This window comes from Pyrus communis, chromosome 15 (assembly GCF_963583255.1).
Source record: "Pyrus communis chromosome 15, drPyrComm1.1, whole genome shotgun sequence".
Classification (NCBI taxonomy): domain Eukaryota; kingdom Viridiplantae; phylum Streptophyta; class Magnoliopsida; order Rosales; family Rosaceae; genus Pyrus; species Pyrus communis.
Window position 1 is genome coordinate 1,696,482 of NC_084817.1, and position 21,127 is coordinate 1,717,608.

Consider the following 21,127-nt stretch of genomic DNA (forward strand, 5'->3'; position numbering starts at 1 on the left):
AAAATTTTATGAAATTACTAATTTAACCTTCTAATTAAAACAGAACATGAATAAGAAATATGGGGCATAAATGTAATTTCACACAAGTAAATTTTGTTCTTTTTTTCAAAGCCTTACCTACATGTAATCCTAACATATCTCTAATTTAAAATTTAAAAAAAATAAAAATAAAAATCCCACTCCCACATTCTCAATCACTCTCTTCCTCTCTCCTTCTATTTCAAAAACAAAAAAAAAACAAAAAATTCACACACTTTGTATGTACCCATATGCTAGTATTTTATAATATTAACACAGAATTTGACGTTAAATGGTAAATTGAGAGTCCCTTTTAACCTTCTCAAGACACAATGATCTTAGAGTGAAGGCTAAGAAAGTGTGATCAAGCCATGTTTGTCTGTATCCATTTGATGGAACAAATAAATCACATCAATTTAGAAAAGGCACAAGAGAAATGTAAAGGGAACTCTAAAACTATGGCTTTTTATGAACTTTTTACCGCATCATATTCAGCATAATCTCTACTAATTAATAAAACACTTATGGTCAACCGAAATTTTATGAAATTACTAATTTAACCTTCTAATTAAAACAGAACATGAATAAGAAATATGGGGCACAAATGTAATTTCACACAACCAAAATTTGTTCTTTTTTTTTTCAAAGTCTTACCTATATGTAATCTTAACATATCTCTAATTTAAAAAAAAAAAAAAGAAAAAAAAAACCCCACTCCCACAATCTCAATCACTCTCTTCCTCTCTCCTTTTATTTCAAAAACAAAAATAAAAAAAAAATTTACACACTTTGTATGTACCCATATGCTCGTATTTTATAATATTAACACAGAATTTGACATTAAACGGTAAATTGAGAGTTCCTTTTAACCTTCTCAAGACACAATGATCTTAGAGTGAAGGCTAAGAAAGTGTGATCAAGCCATGTTTGTCTGTATTTAACCACTTACAAAGGAATCATTTCATGGGAAAAAAGACAAACTATCCCAACCCGTCCTCAAGTTCAGCGAGTCATCTAAAATATAAGAATAATGTGTTCATTTCTCTATCTTTTGGTATTTTCTTTAGGCTTTCATTTGAAGTCTCTAGTGGAATGAACATTTGTAGGGCTCAATGACTGTGGAAGAGTATCTTTAAGTTCTACCAAATTCTCTCAATTAATCAATCCGGGTTCTTAAAATTTGATCAACGATTACAAACAGAAAACATCTTTAAAAGTTATAATAATTTTAACCGTTTGATCAAATTTTAAATTTTCAAATTGAGATAATTTGATGAAAGAAATTCGGAAAGGATCCCTTTCTTATCTTAAAAAGGTGGAATGTTTAAAAGTGGATAGTGGACGAGATTGTTATCACTACATCTACAATTAAGTTTTTTTTTTTTTTTTTTTTTTTTTTTCAGTGTTAAGTGAAACATCATATGTTTAATTTTTATATTTTCATGTATTTAATAAATTCTTCTTTCGCTACTTAGTACTACGATATAGTGATATTTCGCTTCATTTGTAAGTGAGAAGTCTTAAGTTCAATTCTCGCGAAAATCAAATTTAAACCACATTATTGCTAACCCAATATGAGATTACGCGTGCTCCTTCCCCTTTAGTGCCTAAGTTCTTCAAACTCTCGAGTCTAACCCTGATAATATTGAATGTATTAACTAAACATTATTAAATCGTTAGCAGACCAAATTATGCAACTACTCAAAAGCGCTAGAAAGAACATGAAACTTCCCATAAATAAGTATACGTACACATTTTGCACATCAAGAAACGCAATTATGACTACCAAAAAAACTCGATCTCATAAATCAGAAGATCCTCGCAATTTAAACATTAAAAAAAAGAAAAGAAAAAAGGTGACGGATCAAACTAGTTGCATAAATAGAAGCCCATGACTGACGGATCAAGCATATGGACCCACTATTATGGGCCAGATTATTGGGCCTCAATGACAAATCAGGTACTAATTTGATCATGGCCGTTTGATTTTGGGGCCCAGCTGTTGGCTACATGAAACTGTGATGCGTAAGTAGTGTTGGAATCGCCTCCTAATAATATTGGAGGTTCATTCAGAAATGCCCGATTGCTCGCTGTCCACCTGCATATATGTATCCAATGGTAATTATTTATTTGTTTATTTTTATTTTTATGTTCTGCAAATAAAAGACGTGAAGTACTTTAAGTTAACGAAAGATTTGATGCAAAATCCAAGTTCAATGATGTTTTAAGATTCATAGAGCGGTTCCCACTTAGTAGAACAAGACATTGTTGTTATTGTTTTATATAAATAAAAAATTAGAAGATAATTATGAAGATAATTAAACATGTTAATTACCAGCCATTGCTTTTCAAGATTTTTTGAGTCCTAGGGCTTGTTTCAGTATATGTACTGCCGATCTTTGTTGTGGTCACAGGAAACGAGCTGGATTTTTGGATTTTTCTTCCTGGTTCATCAGCCGCGCTAATTTCTTGCCATGTGTACAATATTGTCAATCTCGATATGAGTTGTGTTAGAGACAGTCGCTCACACGCACAATGATAATATCAGAAAAAGAGTTTAATATAACATAATACATGGTTGATGCTATTTGATTTCTTGTGTGCTTTCCAATAAGCTTCAATCTCCTCCTTGACACTGCTGAGTGCAATGATTTGAGTGATCTTAGTAAACTCTTCTGTTGCTGGCAAATTCGGAATGATATAAATAATAAAGTGTTTAGAAGGATGAATCCTAGTCTGGCTAGGAGTATCTCCATTGCTACAAGTGTAGGATTACCCTAATTTAAGGTTAATTATAAGAAGACCTCTAGGGGTGATCATAGCCGCTAACACCTCATTTGATGGCGTCCTCCTCATGGCTATGTGAAATTAAACTTTGATGGGTCAGCTAGTTTGGAGAGAGTTGCAGCTGCTTTTGTTCTTAGAAATGAGGAGGGGTAACTGGTTGGTGCTGGTGTATTGAACATTGATAGTGCCATGATTTCGGTTATGGAGACCGTTGCTTTAAATGAAGGGCTTTTGTCTAGGCACAGAGGCGTGAAGAAATTGTTGGTGAAAAGGGTTCTAAGTTGGTCATGTGCATGGTGTTTGGATGCCCCCTTGGCATCTTAGACCTATCATCGAGGATATCAAATGGTTGGCTTCTAAATTTCAGCATATCAGTTGGAAACATATCTTTAGTGAGGCAAATTTCGTGGTTGACACGTTAGCTCGTGTGGCTCTCACTGTTTCTAACCCTCATGTCTGGGATTATTGTCTTTCGGTATCGGCCATGGATGCCTTTAATTTTGATTGTATGGAAAACCGTTGTATTAGAGGTTTTAAGCTTTACTAAAAAATTTCTTCATCTAAAAAAATTCAATTTTAATTTTTCTTAAACTCGTTGGATTCGGCTTAAATTTAATAAGGACGGCTCACAACAAATCAACTCAACCAAGCTTAGGTGAAATCGAGTGACAAATAACTCGTCATTAATATCCCTTTCTCTCTCTCTGTTCCCCTCCCTCTTTCTCTGCTTCTCTCGATCACTCTCTTGCAGACATATCACAAACCACCACCAGCCCTACTCCATCATTTTTGTCACATCACAGACCATCACCACAATCCGACTACCACCGATAGCCCAGCCCAACTTCCTCTCCATCTCCTCTAAACTGTGTACTTTTGACACTCAATAAGCTTTTGGTCTTTTGAGTATTTATTGTTATGATCCTAGTAACGCATTATATGTGTTTATTTGCTTAAGTTTTAAAGAGTGTCAAGCTCATACTTGTTTGATCTCATAAATGTTGAAAACAGTCATCTTCAATGTCCCATCTACCTCTTCCAAAACCCAAAAAACTCAACAAAATCAAATCCCTAGACCAACAAAAGCAAAACACACCCCCAAAATTGGAAAAAGATTGTGCAATTACAATTTATGCCCCAACTGCAATAATCTCTTTATCTGAAAACTCATCCCCCAATTGCAATAGTCAACTATGGCCTCCACCTCCGCCGGCGGCGACTGCGGTAAAGCTAAATTCCGACTATGAATAAAAAACAAGAAGAGAAAAACATATGAAGAGATACTCCGTATAAGGATGTTTGATAAGTCCTGTCATCTTAATTTCTTCAAACAAATTGATCGAGGTACTCGTCCACGGTTGTGTACTTCACATCAGGGTAGAGCTCATGAGCCTCGACTCCAAACCACGGCTCGATTTCGAACTTGGTCAGATCTCCGTTCACAAACACTGAGTGGTTGATTGCTAATATCACATTGATTGGAATTGGGGCCGCTGCAAAATTTAACAACATATGTTAATTAACCAAATCTTGATTAAAGTTAAGTCGAACCAATGCATGATTAATTACTGCATGAGAGGCTTATAGCACGGTCGATTACGAGCATTCGCTCATGCACTCGAGATCCCGAGTTTGAACTCCTTCCTGTTCTCTATCGTTTGTATAAAAAATGCATGATTAATTACTGACCTTCAATATCCTTGAGAAGTTTGTCCTCTGGGACATAGACTTTTTCAAGGACTTTGCCAATCTTCTTCTCCCACAGAGCAACAAGCTCATTGATTGAGTAGATGTTCTGGGGAGGCTTCAGGAAGAGGATCTTGTTCAATGTTCTTGGATCATCAACGGCCCTGATTGTATAGGTTCCTATGTCCTCTTCCTTGTTAAAGACAGCTGCAAGATTAACAAGAGATGCATAGCATGTTTGAGACTGCTTGTGAAATGGCTCAGAACGGTTGTAGACAACTAAAAGCATTTGTAGCACTATTTAATGTAAAACACTTTAAAAGCTTATGGATCGTAAAACCATTTTTAGTATTGCGTAAAGAGGCACCTAACAGGTACTTCTTCAAGAAGAACTTTCAGATGCCTTTTCAGAAACAATTTGATTAATTACTAATATCGTTTATGAATATAAGTGTTTTTTTTCTTCTGAAATTAACGTGAGCGGTACCTTTTGGATTTCCATCCCCTAAGATGGTGACTTTGTCTCTGGGCGGAGAAGTGGCACCTGGCTGTGCCAATGACGGCAGAAAGTAGCCAGCAAAGCAGTTGCTGGAGACATAAGTGTGGGGGATGCCCTCAGCCTCAATAGCACGCCGGATTTGGACCTTGGCGTCAAACGAAGACTTGGCTGGCTCAACTGCATTCACTCGGTCCACATCGTTTCCAAACTCCGACGGGAAAAATCTCTGCATAAAATATAGGCTAGGTTACTATTAATCCTCATAATTGAGCAAAACTTGTGTTGGACTGTCTAATAATTCTAAAGTCTTAAATTAATTTTCATGTAATTTTCACTAACAAGCTTATTGACACTACGGCAATATCCAAGGGACCTAAATGTTGACATTATCAAATAATAAAGACGAAATATGTGGATGGTAGGTAAAATGTCGATATTAGATAGTCAAACATGTCCCGTGATCAGACAACCTAATCGAAGATTTCTTGGTTAATTAGAGACACTAACCTTGATATTGCCAGCTTCTTTGATGGCTGCAATGATCTTGGTTTGGTCTGCAGTTTGCAGGCGACCCACCGTCGATATCACAACGTCCACCTGTTTGATCGCCTTCACCAAACTCTCATGGTTATAAAGATCTCCCTGCATATTAATCATCGTAATTAACCAAGTAACATAACATAATTAATTAAATTAAACACAAAAGGAGATTAATATGCAATTAAACACTAAGAGAGATTAATATGCTTACATAGAGCAAGGTGACACCCAAGTTCTTGAACTTCTCAATGAGATTAGCCTTAGCAGGTTCGTTGACCGTGGTCTCTCTAACCAGAGCAAAGGTTGGATGCCCGGCCTTCGCGCTCGCTTCAACGACAAACTTTCCAATAGAACCAGTGCTTCCGATTATCAAAATTTTGCTCTTCTCAGCCATTGAAATTTCGAAGAAATTGTCAAATTCTTCTTTTTTTTCCTGGTTTTTTCTTTTGTGTGTATTTTCGAAGTTGTGAAGTGAAGTAGCTTGAGCGCATTTTATGGACGAAATTATATGGTGACAATTTGAAATAGTGGAATTGCTTGTTCACCTGTTTTTAAATTTTTTAATCGTCATTTATTTGACTTTATGTGAATATTTTATTGATTTTACATATATACTACTTGAAAAGTTAGTATTACCCTCGTCAAGCTTCTCAAAAAAAGGGTTGGTGAAGGGCAGTGCCGGAATTTTACACTTCTGTTGTTCCAGAATCAAAGACCCTGAAGTGATCCATACATCATTGTCGTTCGATAACCCAAATGAACATCGTCGGGATCACGTTAATGTTCATAATTTTAAAATAATCAACGACCTCGTATGATAGTATTTTGTTTTTGTTTTTTATTTTGTGCGTTTTTTGTTTATATATTTGTTCTCTATCTCTTGTCATTGTTTTTACCGTCTTTTATGTTTTCTCATTTATCTATTTTACTGCTATTTTGTTGACAAACGATATCATTTATACTAATATTTTTCATGATGGGTTAGTAATATGTAGTTCAAGTGAACTAGCCTGACAATGGACAAACAATAATATGGTTTAAGTTTGCATTTGGTGAAAATCGACCTCAGTCTTCTTACTTACAAGTAAAAGAAACACTACTAGACTGTAATATTAAACGATCATTTATTGTCTTTTTAAAATTTTCAAGCAAAAGTGAAAAAGAAAAAAGAAATATGCTTGTGATCTAGTTTCATTTGAGGAGAGCTATTTTAATATTTGAAGATAGTAAGTTATGGAACAAATAAATCACATAAGTTTAGAAAAGGCACAAGAAAAATGTTAAGAAGACTCTCAAAATGATTGTTTTTTATGAACTTTCTATCACATCATATTCAACATAATATTTTATAATATTAACATAAAATTTAACGTTAAACTGTAAATTGAATGTTCCTTTTAACCTTCTCAAAACACAATGATCTTAGAGCGAAGGCTATGAAAGTGTGATCATGTCATGTTTGTCTGTATTCAACCACTTACAAAGGAATCATTTCATTTAAAAAAAGATAAAGTATCCCAACACGTCCTCAAGTTCCGCGAGTCATCTAAAATATAAAAATAATGTATTCATTTCTCTTTCTTTTGTTATTTTATTTCATTTAAAAAAAGACAAAGTATCCCAACACGTCCTCAAGTTTCGCGAGTCATCTAAAATATAAAAATAATATGTTCATTTCTCTTTCTTTTGTTATTTTCTTTAGGTTTTTACTTGAAGTCTCTAGTGGAAGGAACATTTGTAGCGCTTAATGATTGTGGAAGAGTATCATAAGGGAAAGGGATCATCTCTCGATCCCTTCCATCAAATTCTCTCAATCAATTTAAGTTCTTGAAATTTAATTTAATGGTTATAAACAAAAAGTTCATTTACAAATTATAATAACTTTAAACGTTGAATCAAATTTCAAGGATTCAATCAAATTCTCTCAATCAATTTAAGTTCTTGAAATTTAATTTAATGGTTATAAACAAAAGGTTCATTTACAAATTATAATAACTTTAAACGTTGAATCAAATTTCAAGGATTCAAATTGATAGAGAGAATTTGATGGAAAAAATCCAAAGAATCTCTTTTCTATCTTAAAAAGGTAAAATGTTTAAGAGTGGATAGTGGACGAGATTGTTATCACTACAATTTATTTATTTATTTTTTTTCCACAAGGTTAAGTGAAACATCATATGTTTAATTTTTATATTTTCATGTATTTAATAAATTCTTCTTCCATTATTTAGTACTACGATCTAATGATATTCTTCTTTCTAACCCAAATGCAAATTTAACTTTCGCCAAATACAAATTTAAACTACATTATTCCTAACCCATTAAAAGATTAAAAGTACTCCCTTTCCCTTAATCATTTGTTAAAAAAAAAAAAAAAAAAAAAATCTTCTTTCAATGCACAAAGGACTCTAAGGTCAGAAAACTCTACTGCCCCATTTTGAAGGCTCGCCTAAGTTCTTCAAATATCGAATGTATTAAATCGTTAGCAGACCAAATTATGCAACAACTCAAGCTAGAAAGAACATGAAACTTCCCATAAATAAGTATACGTACACAATTTGTACAAGTCAAGATACACAATTATGACTACCAAAAAAACTCGATCTCATAAATCATAAGATCCTTGCAATTTAAACATTAAAAAAAGAAAAGAAAAAAAGGTGACGGATCAAACTAGTTGCATAAATAGAAACCCATGACTGACGGATCAAGCATATGGACCCACTATTATGGGCCAGATTATTGGGCCTCAATGACAAATCAGGTACTAATTTGATCATGGCCGTTTGATTTTGGGGCCCAGCTGTTGGCTACATGAAACTGTGCTGCGTAACTAGTTTTGGAATCGCTTTCTTCTAATATTGGAGGTTCATTCAGAAATGCCCAATTGCTCGCTGTCCACCTGCATATATGCATCCAATGGTAATTATTTATTTGCTTTATTTTATCTATTTTATTAAAAGAAGAGCTCTTGTCAACTTTTTTTTACCCGCTTTTCTAATTTTGCTTTTACTTTTGAATACACAATATTAATATAAAAAAGTAAAATAGTAATTTTATACATTTTGACAAAATGACAATTATATTCTTATTTTTTCTATTTTACCTTTTCTTTTCTTTTTTTTTATAAAATAAAAATCCTATTTCTATTTTATCTTCACTTTTAATACACAATATTTAAAGAAGAAAAAATAAAATAATTATGTAATATTACGATAAAATATACACTTACTAAGAAAAATTATCCCTTCATCATTTTTCATACACTTTTAAAATTTAAAAAAACTAATCACTCCAAAATAAAAAAAAATAAAAAATAAAAAATAAAATAAAATAATTCAAAGAGTATGCTCATCGGCTAGTGTTCTACAAATAAAAGACGTGGAGAACCTTAAGTTAAGGGAAGATTTGATGCAAAATTAAAGTTCAGTGTACAAGGCTTTGTTGTTAATGTTTTATACAAATAAAAAATTGGAAAGAAAATTATGAAGATAATTAAACATGTTAATTACCAGCCATTTTTGTTTAAGATTTTTTGAGTCCTAGGGCTTGTTTCGGTATCTGTACTGCCGATCTTTGTTGTGGTCACAGGAAACGAGCTGGATTTCTGGATTCTTCTTCCCGGTTCATCAGCCGTTCTAATTCCCTGCCATGTGTATAATATTGTCAATCTCGATATGAGCTGTGCTAAAATTAGTCGCTCATACGCACTACGATAACAACAGAAAAAGAATTTAATATAACATAATACCTGGTTGATGCTATTTGATTTCTTGTGTGTTTTCCAGTAAGCTTCAATCTCCTCCATGGTGAGTGATTTATTCTTCTGAACTCCTTAAGAATTAAAGATTGTGACCACAATCAGTAACTTGGTTCGCAATTAAGTGAAATAAATAGTGATAAAACACGCGGATTAACTCAGTAATAAGCTACAAATTAATACAAGTAATTAACAGGATTAGGGTTAAATACCTGGCTTGGACCTTAAGACAGGTGAGTCCCATCCTGGCACGAGTGATCCCATTTCTCTTCAAACTATGGTCTTCAATTCAGCTGCTCACTTTGTGTTTAATATAACGAGAAGTTGATTATTGTATATATACGTGCGGCTTTTTTGACGGTGACTGGGGAGCCAATACATATCTTTTACTTTGTTCTTATCCCCCAATTGCCAAAAGATAATATCTTGTCAAGCTTTTTAGCTAAGACGCAATACCGCTAGCTGCCCACAGGTTTTAGATGTAAGGCGGCAAATCCGGATTCATTCCGGATTCTGAGGATTTTAGAGAATTGTGGAAGATATTTGTTGATTGTATACGTATAATTAGAAATTATTTTAAATTTTTTATTTAAAATTAAATATAAATAATATTGATAAAAATTAACTGTATAATATATAATAAACAAACACAATTTATAAATTTCGAAGATCATTTCAAAAAGATCCGGATAAAACCTTGTCGGTGAGCGGCAATACTTGAGAATTTTAGATAAATATCACATATATTTGAAGTTTGGAAGTGACACGAGTCAAATAAAGACGCATAACACGCACCCAAGAAAGCCAATTAGTTGTCAGAGTTATCAGCTTCGGTAGCCATCCACTGATCAGCTAGAGGGGAGACTTAAAATGTTCGCAACAAAGGTGGTATGTCAGATATTATTTTACAAATAAATAAAAGTTTTTTTTTTTTTAATATCTGTCTACTTCCATCTCCTTTCATTTTTTTTTCTTAAATTTTCTATTTTATTCTTTTTTAATAAAAAATTAATATAAGATGTTGATGTGCTTTAACTGTGACAGTTCAAATAAAAGGAAAAGGAATGAGAGAAAAAAAAAAAAAAAAAAAAGAGAAGAGAATCCTATTCTGTGCAAATTTGTTACGGGAATACTGATAAATCCCTCCCTGGAGGATCGATGCAGCCAAAACCAGACCGATAGGGCTTTCTTTTGGAAGGTTTCAACGTAGTACATGCATGCAGTCGTTCATTAGATAAATTTTCTTTACAAAAGTGGTAAATATGTTGTACGTTTGTATAAGGCGGTGAACGATTGGTCTTTGAAAACATGGCCGGCCATATCAAGTTAAGAAGAAAAAACAAATTGATGTATATTTGTCTGTAAAACCAATGAATGAATGTTTTAATACATGGGATCAACAATTTTGCAATTAAATATTTATAAAACTATACATATATTTCCACACAGGAATCTTAATTAATTAATCAATTCTTGGTGGAAAATGCCTTCTTCTTGAAACTGTTAGGCGTTGCCCTAATCCAAGCTTTGGCATCAATGGAGTCCTTAGTTATGAAAGGTGCAGCTTCTGCACTCGTTAGGACTCGTGCCCAGTCAACTCTTTTTGATGTCACAGCTCCAGGTCCAGAACATTCGTATTGTCCATAGTAAACAGAACTGCATATTATGCATCAATTATTGAAACCAAATTAGCCAACGTAAATAAACCAAAAAAGTTGAGTAAAATATCTGGGATCGAAAATGAGAAAGTTGTTTTTAGCAATCCAAATTAGTCTTCATATAAAGAAAATGAGGAGCAGACGATAATTATTTTGAAATAATAGTAACAATTTTCGTAAAAGTACCTTAATTGGTCGGCAGAGTGTCCCCAGTTGTCCCAACCCTGAGGGAGTATGGCATTAGGCATGTAAGTGAAGGCAAAAATGACTCTGGAGTAGACACCCCATGGCCTTCCTAACACTGCCGTTTTGACGCTGGTGATCTTGCACCCAAAGAAAATGAACCCAGTGTCCTCTGAAGGTGACATCTTCCGTTGGGCTGTTATGGCACCCCCTCCGTCCGAAATCGAATGCAAATGGCACTTCTGTAAAATTAATTTATTTATTCAGCAATTGAACCCCTAACATATGATTTATCACCATACTTAATTCTTGAGAAATCTTTGAACTGCTACCAACGTAGCATGATGTTATTAATCCGCATATTATAATATGGATATAAAATGTATCATGTGCGAAATGATAACAAGAAGTGAAAGGTTTAGCCCGAAACAATATAACTTTAAACAAATAATCAAAAACCAAAACTCTGTAAAAATATTGTATTATTCTTATATGAGTTACCTCAAAAAAGGAAGCAGCATTCCCACATATAAAATCAGTGGCTCCTTCAATATAACAGTTGTTGTAGTAATGCCTGCCGGTATCGTCAAGTAGGGTATCTTGGTAAGACAAAATTCTGCACACATAAAATGCTGCTCTATCTCCTGAGACCCTTAGCGCCACTGCTTTACCACCCCTTCCATAAGTGTTCTGCAATGAATTTCAACAATTAAAATTATTAGATTCAAGCGTATATATGCATTATCATAGGGATTCGAAGTGAGAACTGTAGAAAAAGGTATGTAGGCTAAAAAATATATTTGTTATTGATACGTGAATGTAGAAAAATGGAAGAGAATGCAAATGGAAGAGAATGCTTATTTTTTCATTATGTTTCTCTACAAGATTACAAGGATATATATACATGATACAAGTGTGTAGGTAGGACAAGGTAGCCGTCCTAGTGTGTAGGTAGGACGGCTGTAGAGGACAAGGTAGCCGTCCTAGTGTGTAGGTAGGACAAGGTAGGACGGCTTGACGACTGTAGGACGGCTTGACGGCTGTAGGACGGCTAGTGTGTAGGTAGGACAAGGTAGGACGGCTTGACGGCTGTAGGACGGCTTATTCTTCCAATAATAATATTATATACAATTACACAAGGACTCCAATCATATTCCTTATTTGTCTAACACTCCCCCTCAAGTTGGAGAGTGGATGTCAAGAACTCCCAACTTGCGTAACATACTCGAAAACTTTTCTTTCCCAAGAGGTTTGGTAAACAAGTCTGCCAACTGTTGTGCCGTACCCACATGCTTGGTCTCTATTGTGCCATCTACAATCTTATCTCGTATAAAGTGACAATCCATCTCAATGTGACGAGTTCGTTCATGAAAAACAGGATTGGCAGCTATATGTAACGCTGCTTGATTATCACAAAATAAAATGGAAGGACCATCCAAAGGAATGTTCAAATCCTTCAACAAAAAACGAAGCCAAACTATCTCGCAACAAGCACCTGCCATGGCCCTATATTCCGCCTCTGCTGAAGAGAGCGAAACGGTTTTCTGTCGTTTCGTCCGCCAAGAAATCAAAGAACCGCCCAAGAATACACAATACCCAGTAGTCGAACGGCGAGTGATAGGGCAACCTGCCCAATCAGAATCACAAAACGCAGTTAACTTGGTCTGGTTGTCAGAACGAAATAATAAACCTTGACCTGGAGTAGCCTTCAAATAACGAACAATACGAAGCGCAGCATCCATATGAGATATCCTTGGCTCGTGCATAAAACGGCTTAGAACATGCACAGAATAAGTGATATCCGGCCGAGTGATAGTGAGATATATTAACCGACCTACTAATCGTCGATACTTTTCAGGATCCTTGAGAAGTTCTCCTTTATCAGATAATTTTGTGTCATCCATAGGAAAAGCAATAGGTCGTGCTCCCAAAAGACCATAGTCCTTGAGAATCTCTAATGCATACTTGCGTTGAGAAATATAAATCCCTTGTTTGGAACGAGAAACCTCAATACCCAAAAAATATTTTAAATCACCAAGGTCTTTTATCCGAAAATGATCACGGAGAAAAGACTTCAGAGAATTAATGGCACTAGCATTATTGCCTGTAATCACAATATCATCCACATAAATGAGCAAAGCTGTGAAAGAAATACCAGACTTTTTAGTGAACAATGAATAGTCAGCTTTGGATTGTTGAAAACCGGCAGAAATGATGGCACTAGTGAATTTGGCAAACCATTGGCGAGAAGCCTGCTTAAGACCATAAAGTGACTTGTGAAGGCGACACACAAGATTCTCCCCCTGTCGCCGAAGACCAGGAGGAGGAGACATATAGATTTCTTCATGTAAGTCACCATGTAAGAAAGCATTATTAACATCAAGCTGATGAAGAGACCAAGACTGACTAGCAGCAAGAGCAAGAAGACAACGCACCGTAATCATCTTAGCAGTAGGAGAAAAAGTGTCATGATAATCAATACCTTCAGCCTGAGTGAAGCCTTTAGCAACCAAACGAGCTTTGTAGCGGTCAATAGAGCCATCGGAATTGTGCTTGAGTTTGTACACCCACTTACAACCAATGGGAATTTTGCCAGGGGGCAAGGAAGTTAAAGTCCAAGTATCATTAGCATGTAAAGCTTGAAGCTCCTCAGTCATAGCACGTTGCCAATTGGGGTCAGTGGCAGCCTCGGCAAAGGAGGAAGGCTCCACAGTCCGACTGACAGAGTTAATGTAAGAAAAATGCCTGGGAGAGTAACGGTGATAAGAGAGAAAATTACAAAGTGGATATCGCGTACCTTGTGTAGAACCGGGTTGCGAAGTCGAAGATGGGTGGGATGGCAGAATCACCTGCGAGCAAACGTAGTCTTTTAAATAGGGTGGAGGTTTATGGGCACGGGAAGAGGTGCGGGGAAGGGGAGGATTGGTAGGTAGTGGGGGGGTAGGGATGTCCGTGGGTAAAAGGGTGAAAGGTAAGGAAGTAGCGGGGGGGGGGGGGGGGGGAAGGAGGGGATACCGAGAGGGCAGGGGCATGGGGAAGAACGGGTAATGGGGCAGCAAGGGAATCTGTGGGAGGCGTGGAAGGGGAGGAAGGTGGAGGAGGGTGAGGCGTCGGGGCAGGAAGGGGTGGGTTATATGTAAAGTCCAGAGGGGGTGGGATGGGTAGGGTAGGCGAAGAGGATGGGATAGGAGGGTGAGAAACGGCATAAGGGAAAGTAGTTTCATGAAAGATGACGTCTCGACTAGTGAAAATGCGGTGATTGTCGAGATCGTAAAGGGTATAGGCCTTTTGTCCATGAGGATAACCGAGAAAAATGCAACGATGAGCCCGAGGGGAAAATTTGGTGGTGGGAGTGACAGAGGTGGCATATGCCAGACAACCAAAGACGCGGAAGTGGTCATAAGATGGGGTTTTCGAAAAGAGAACCTCAAATGGGGATTTATGATGGAGAAGACGGGTAGGGAGACGATTGATGAGATAAGTAGCGGTAAGAACACATTCCCCCCAAAACTTGATAGGAAGATGGGATTGAAAACGAAGGGCGCGAGCGGTTTCAAGAAGATGACGATGTTTTCTTTCAACAACGCCATTTTGTTGGGGGGTATAAACACAAGAAGTTTGTAAAAGCACCCCATGATCAGAGAAAAAACTACGAAGAGATAAAAATTCACCACCATTGTCAGTACGAATGCATTGGATGGTAGTGCGGAATTGGGTAGTGACATAAGCAAAAAAATCCTTAATTAATTGTTGAGTGTCGGATTTATGTTTCATGAGGAAGACCCACGTAAAACGAGAAAAATCATCCACAATGGTTAAGAAATAATGAGCACCAGAAAGAGAAGAGGATTGACGATTCGGGCCCCAAATATCACAATGAATTAAAGCAAAAGGGAAAGTGGATGAAATTGAACTCAAAAGAAAAGGTTGACGAGTTTGTTTTGCCAACGGACAAACATCACAAATATGACTAGAATCAAAAGTGCAATTAAGAGAACTAGATGCTAAAGCTTGCAAACGAGTGGAGGAGGGGTGACCAAGACGCCTATGCCAGAGGGAGGAGGGGATGGTAATGATGTTGCAGAGAGGTTGACGGGTGGGGAGAGAAGAGGTAAGGGCCACAAGGTAATACAGATCGCCACGTCGCTTACCCACACCAATCATCGCCTTCGAAACCAAGTCCTGCAAAACACACCAAGAAGGAAAGAAGGTTATGGAACACGATAATCCATCTGTAAGTTTACCAACCGATAAAAGGTCCACTCGGAAATTAGGGACACATAAAACATCCTTCAAAGTAACTGATGAATTTAAAGGAAGAGTGCCGGTAAAAGTAATGGGAGCGGAAGCACCACTAGGCAAAGAAACAGGCGGCAAATGTGAAGGAGAGCGATTAACCAAACATGAAGCGGAAGAAGTAATATGATCCGTAGCACCACTGTCAAGAATCCATTGACCATGACGAGAGGTGACAGGTAACAAACCTTGGGCAAAATCAGTAGTGAGCACGGCATTGGCCTGAGGAGGGGTGGTGGTGTCACGTAGAGCAGCTAGAACATGGGAGTGCTGCTCGGCAGAGAGGTCAGGCATGGCAAGCTGCAAGTCATGCAAAGTGGGCTGGGCCCCGTGCACTTGGTGGGTCGCTGGAGTAGAAGATGAGGCGGGGGCCTGGGTGCCTTGCACGTGATGGGCTTGGGTGAAATTATGGGGCCGGGAAGCAGAAAACCGTGGCTGCCAGGGAGGACTGGAAGGTGCATGACTGCGGGAAGAACTGGAAGCAGTGGCACGGCGCGGTGGTCGCCACGGTTGGCCATGGAGGGGACGGCCAACGGGATAGCCATAAAGTTTATGGCAGGTGTCTCGGGTATGATAATCAAAATTGCAGTAGGTGCAGTGGAGGGGAGGACGAGCAAAGGAGGGACGGGACGGGCCACGAACAGCCATGGGAACGGCAGAGAAAGCTGCCGAAAAAAAATTAGGGCTAGGGTTATAAACCTGCTCTGTATACCATGTAGAAAAAGGTATGTAGGCTAAAAAATATATTTGTTATTGATACGTGAATGTAGAAAAATGGAAGAGAATGCAAATGGAAGAGAATGCTTATTTTTTCATTATGTTTCTCTACAAGATTACAAGGATATATATACATGATACAAGTGTGTAGGTAGGACAAGGTAGCCGTCCTAGTGTGTAGGTAGGACGGCTGTAGAGGACAAGGTAGCCGTCCTAGTGTGTAGGTAGGACAAGGTAGGACGGCTTGACGACTGTAGGACGGCTTGACGGCTGTAGGACGGCTAGTGTGAAGGTAGGACAAGGTAGGACGGCTTGACGGCTGTAGGACGGCTTATTCTTCCAATAATAATATTATATACAATTACACAAGGACTCCAATCATATTCCTTATTTGTCTAACAAGAACAGAGTGTCAGCTGTCGACTACCTAACGTACTCCCTCTCCTCTTTTATCCGGGCTTGAGATGGCCTAGTTAGGAAGACTTAGAAAAAGACTCTAAAAAAAAAGACATTGAATACTTAGAGTTAGCGGAAAACTTGACACAAAACCAAGCGCAATGACGCTAGTATTCATATAGCCGACCCGACTTAATGGGATAAGTTTTTGTTGTTGTGGTTATTGTCGTCGTAAGAGTATATATGCATGTGAAAAATTTACGTATATTTATGTGTGTACCTGAATTGTGAGGTAGCGCCCTATAAAATCCGAAGCCAACACAGAGAAAGTTGCAGATTCAAATATATTTCCACTGTCGTTCCACGTAATAACAGTGCCGCCTGCCGTTGTGCCACTTATTGTAATAAAGGGTTTGTCCGCAGGGACAGTAATTTTTTCTTTGTAGACTCCAGGGTTAACCTTAACGAACACAAGATCAACGTTATTCGACGGCACGGCGTCGATGGCATCTTGTATTTTCTCGTAATCGCCTTTCCCAGTCTGATCCACGGTTATTAGTATTGCCGTGGACCCCTGAGTTGTGTCTGCTTCTACTTGAGAAATCGCTAGAAGAACATACAACGAAGCCATGACAGAGAAGCACTTGGTCATAGAAGCGCCACAAACAGCCACCATGGTCGCAGTTGGAAGATTTTGGATCGGACACCTCTTAAAAAAATCAATTAATTAAAGAATGAATGTGTTGAAGTAAATATTATTGAAGAATGTGGAAAAAATCAATTAAGTAAAGAATGAATGTGTTGAAGTAAATATTGAAGAATGTGGATTGAATGTTGAAGAAGATCGATCTTAATTGTTATATAGTAGTCTCAGGTGAATGACAGAGGGAGGTGAGGCCGTTTTCTTGGCAATGAAGTTTAAAGATAATTAGAATTAGTCACTTTTTACGTAAACGTGTGGAGGATAGTTGTAAGGAATTTCCAGAGTAGCCGGCGGCAGGAGATTTGTACATTGAGACTGAAGAAACAAATGTCTGAAAAATGCGTGAATCTGAGGTGGCTAATCAGGTTAATTTGATATGAAAATGTTGTAATGGCGGCCTAATTAAAGTATTGACGTTACACAAGTCTTGAGGTAGCTTAAGAAGAATAAGCATGTCGTCATTTGTGTGATACTAGGGTTTATGACCAATTACGTTATTTGAGCAGGCAGCTCAGTTGCTTGGATTTGGAGCTTTGACCATGGCTGCCACCGTTGTAAACTAGGGCTGAAGCCCGGAACAGGTCCAATTCATAATTCTCACCATGAATTACAAGGCGAATATGCACATCGAAGAAAAACTAACAATAATATATCACTAACATTAATTGCAGAAAATAAAGTGATATCGGATTGCATGACTAGTAGAGTGGGTACGTGCATGAAAGGCTCGGTAACTAATGAAGTTATTAGCTACTGAGAGGGCTTTTACACACATAGCTAACCCAGCACCAATTCTTCGATAACGAGTGGGACCAAATAATTCAATCGGGATAGTTGTTGAACCACACCACAAGTTCCAACAACTACAAAAGCGGCAAAACAGACAGCAGCAATATTACTGGAAAGACAGTTTCAATATTTCCATACGTAATCCTTTGTATAGGCGTTGAGGTGGACGTATTTTGTGTCTGCGGTCTTGTTTATTTCGCGGGATTTGTTCCATGTTATGTTGTTACGGTGTCGGATGACTTTCCACTTATGGACAGCTAGTCTGAAGGTTCATAAATCTTTTCGTAGTAGACACCAGGTTGGACGGCACAGCATCAAATGGCATCTTGTATTTTAGTGTAATCATCACTGCCGGACTGGTCGGCTGTTATAGAAATTGACGGGGACGCCAGAGTTATGCATACTTGAACGGCTTGTGAGAATACAGGCATAAAAGTAAGAAGTTTCAAGGCCATTGAGAAGAAGCCCTTCATCATTCGAAATGTAGCCACCATGTTCGTAGAGAATCACAGAGATATTTGTAAGATGTTATGTAGGCGCGCGTTGCATGCATGCGGGCGGTGCATATATAGGGCTTCCCATATACGAGTATAGTAGGAAGAGAAATGTTAAGGGAAATCTTTTAAAAGTGAAACTGTTTATGGATTCTTATTAATCTCGTAGTTTAACGTTAATTTTCGTGTCAATATTATAAAACTTTGTGATAAAAACATGAGATAGCAGAGAATCCATGCAAAGTATCACTTTTATAAGAGTCCCCTTAAAATTTCTCATGGTAGGAATACTAGGTTGGTAATATTTCCATGTATAGAAGGGCAATTAAGTTACCCGCTTCATATCAGTTCTTGATTTGAACGAGTTTGAACTTATAAATGTTTTCCCGATTTAATTAGTTAGGATTCTGCGTTTGCCTTTGGACGACTCCTTTCTCTTTTGGGAGAGATTTCTGAGTGTGGTAGTTACATGCCATGCAACGTTATTGATCTTTATTTTGAAATAAAAGATTAATGACAAGGTTGATATGTCACAAACATTTGATATATAGTTAATAATAGATAATAATATTAAATTTTAAGTGAATTCATAATTTTACTTGGTGGTGTAATCTGTTGTCATATGTTATTTTCATGAGTAGCATTATATATTTAGACACACGAATTTGACATTGTTGACCAATCTCTAACACAAATAAATTTCAATACACTACTAATTTAGTAGATCAAAATAGTTTTTTTTCTTCTTCTAGAGAAATAAAATGTACAACAAAAAACCACGAGTACAATAAAAAAGGAATGCATCCCAAGCCGTCGTTGACAAAGAATGATCCCAAATATAACAATTCTGAATAGAATGACCAAAACTAGTAACAACGTTAGTCAGAGAATTACTTCTCTGCAGATGAAAAACTCCGCCAGGTAAGAGACATCTTCCACAATAGTTTTGAGCCTCCAAGGAACGTTACACTTTCTTTGAACAACATCAATGACCAATTTCAAATCTCCTTCCACACTAACTTTTTTAAAGCCTTTTCATCTTAATAAATTTGAAGGCATCTCGTAATTAAATCGCCTTAGCAACTGAAATTGTGTTATGAGAAAAAAAAGCATGCGAAAATCACTTCTATTTTAAATGGCAAATATTTATTGTAGTTCATTTTATCGTGTAGGCTCAAATTCTATCTTCTGGCCCATATTGTTGTGTATTCCTCCAGTCAGTCCACATGTCATGCACAATAATAAGCATGCATGTCAATAAGAGACCCAAAAAGAAGAGACAACTCCTTGGCAAAACGACCCTAGTCCATAAATACCGATCCTGCATGAAACCATGTTTGCTAGCTAATAGGAAATAAATTTCAAAAAAAAAAAAAAAAAAAGAGGAACAGTTAGCAGAAAATCTTGCATAGATGTAGCTGGCATTGCTCCCGATATTTCGAATGTGACAGTGGATTTTATGGAAACCCCGAGGAGGGGGCATGGCAGCCCAAACTTTATCCATGTTCGATAATGTTGAGTTGGTTTAGAAATATTTTTAAAATGCTTGAAAGTATTTTTAGTAAAATTGGTTTTTTGGAAGAAATATTAGAGATGTGCTTCTTGCATGAAGCTTTTTAAGTGTATTTCTAGGATCTACTTTAATTTTCATTAAGGATCGGTTTCAAAACATTTTCACAAAAACGTTTTCAGTTATTTTAAAAGCACTTCTAAACGAGCCCTTATATAAAAGTTCTTTTTTTTTTTTTCACACGACATTGTACTATTATATTAAGACGTTACATGATAGTAAACTCGTTTTACATAAGTTTTTCTTATGCAAAGATGCCAATCAATTTTATTATTTTTTGTCGAAGATGCCAATCAATTAAATTTGAAGGAAACAAGCTTCGGTGTATCCTCGTTGGCCGTACCTCCAAGTCCAGCAATCGTCATGGCTACCACTACTTAATAATAACATTTTAGGGCTCCACATTTCAAATCCATGCGATAATTGTGGTCTGATTATGGCAAACATTTTTGGTCATATAGTTTGAGGCCTTTTTAAGTACGACTTAAAATGTTTTGGTCACTCCCACTTGTTTCCACTTTGACAGTTGGAAGGACTCACTTGTTTGTTTTTAATATGATATATGAAGCATATTAAGAACCTAATTAAACAAGCAGATACTTCTTTTTCCTTTTCCATGATTCCATCTTTATATATAATCTATACATATTGTAATTACGTAAAGTGGACAAACTTAATTAACTCGCTTATGTTTGTAACCCACATGAAGGCTCAATGGTTGTGGACGAATTCTAAAGCTTGTATTGCATACTGCACGTTTTGGGTTCGAATGGTGGTTGATGAATCACACGATGGTTGTTAGAAGGATGTTAAAATACCTATTTGTGTCGTATCAATTCCCAAAAGAGTAGAATATTGTAGCAAAGCTATCGGCTAATCTCATTTTTGTAAAGTAATAAAACTAGCTTATGTTTGTTATAATCCGAGTACTTGGACTGAAAAATAATTAAGTTGGTGGGTGGAGTGGACCATATGACCAATCATGCCTTCCACCAGCAAAACAAGAGGTTAGATCTCACTAACATTCTACG

At 36.9% G+C, this 21,127-nt stretch overlaps 3 protein-coding genes across 3 annotated transcripts; all 3 read right to left on the reverse strand.

Annotated features, from left to right (window-relative positions):
• Nucleotides 1-3,780: 3,780 nt before the first annotated feature.
• Nucleotides 3,781-5,939, reverse strand: LOC137718551 (eugenol synthase 2-like). Its single transcript, XM_068458104.1, has 5 exons — nucleotides 5,742-5,939; nucleotides 5,498-5,632; nucleotides 4,979-5,216; nucleotides 4,495-4,698; nucleotides 3,781-4,298 (listed from the first exon to the last, which is right to left on the reverse strand). Exons 1-5 carry the CDS (start codon nucleotides 5,922-5,924, stop codon nucleotides 4,132-4,134), a joined length of 927 nt encoding a protein of 308 aa, XP_068314205.1. The 5' UTR covers nucleotides 5,925-5,939; the 3' UTR covers nucleotides 3,781-4,131.
• A 2,104-nt stretch (nucleotides 5,940-8,043) lies between these two features.
• LOC137718544 (uncharacterized) lies at nucleotides 8,044-9,659 on the reverse strand. The gene is made up of 4 exons (XM_068458097.1): nucleotides 9,503-9,659; nucleotides 9,282-9,364; nucleotides 9,043-9,176; nucleotides 8,044-8,432 (listed from the first exon to the last, which is right to left on the reverse strand). Exons 1-4 carry the CDS (start codon nucleotides 9,552-9,554, stop codon nucleotides 8,291-8,293), a joined length of 411 nt encoding a protein of 136 aa, XP_068314198.1. The 5' UTR covers nucleotides 9,555-9,659; the 3' UTR covers nucleotides 8,044-8,290.
• Nucleotides 9,660-10,756: 1,097 nt separating this feature from the next.
• Nucleotides 10,757-17,216, reverse strand: LOC137718663 (putative pectinesterase 11). The gene is made up of 4 exons (XM_068458214.1): nucleotides 16,821-17,216; nucleotides 11,633-11,821; nucleotides 11,135-11,373; nucleotides 10,757-10,946 (listed from the first exon to the last, which is right to left on the reverse strand). The coding sequence occupies exons 1-4, from the start codon at nucleotides 17,214-17,216 to the stop codon at nucleotides 10,757-10,759; spliced, it is 1,014 nt and encodes a 337-aa protein (XP_068314315.1).
• Between the last annotated feature and the right edge of the window lie 3,911 nt (nucleotides 17,217-21,127).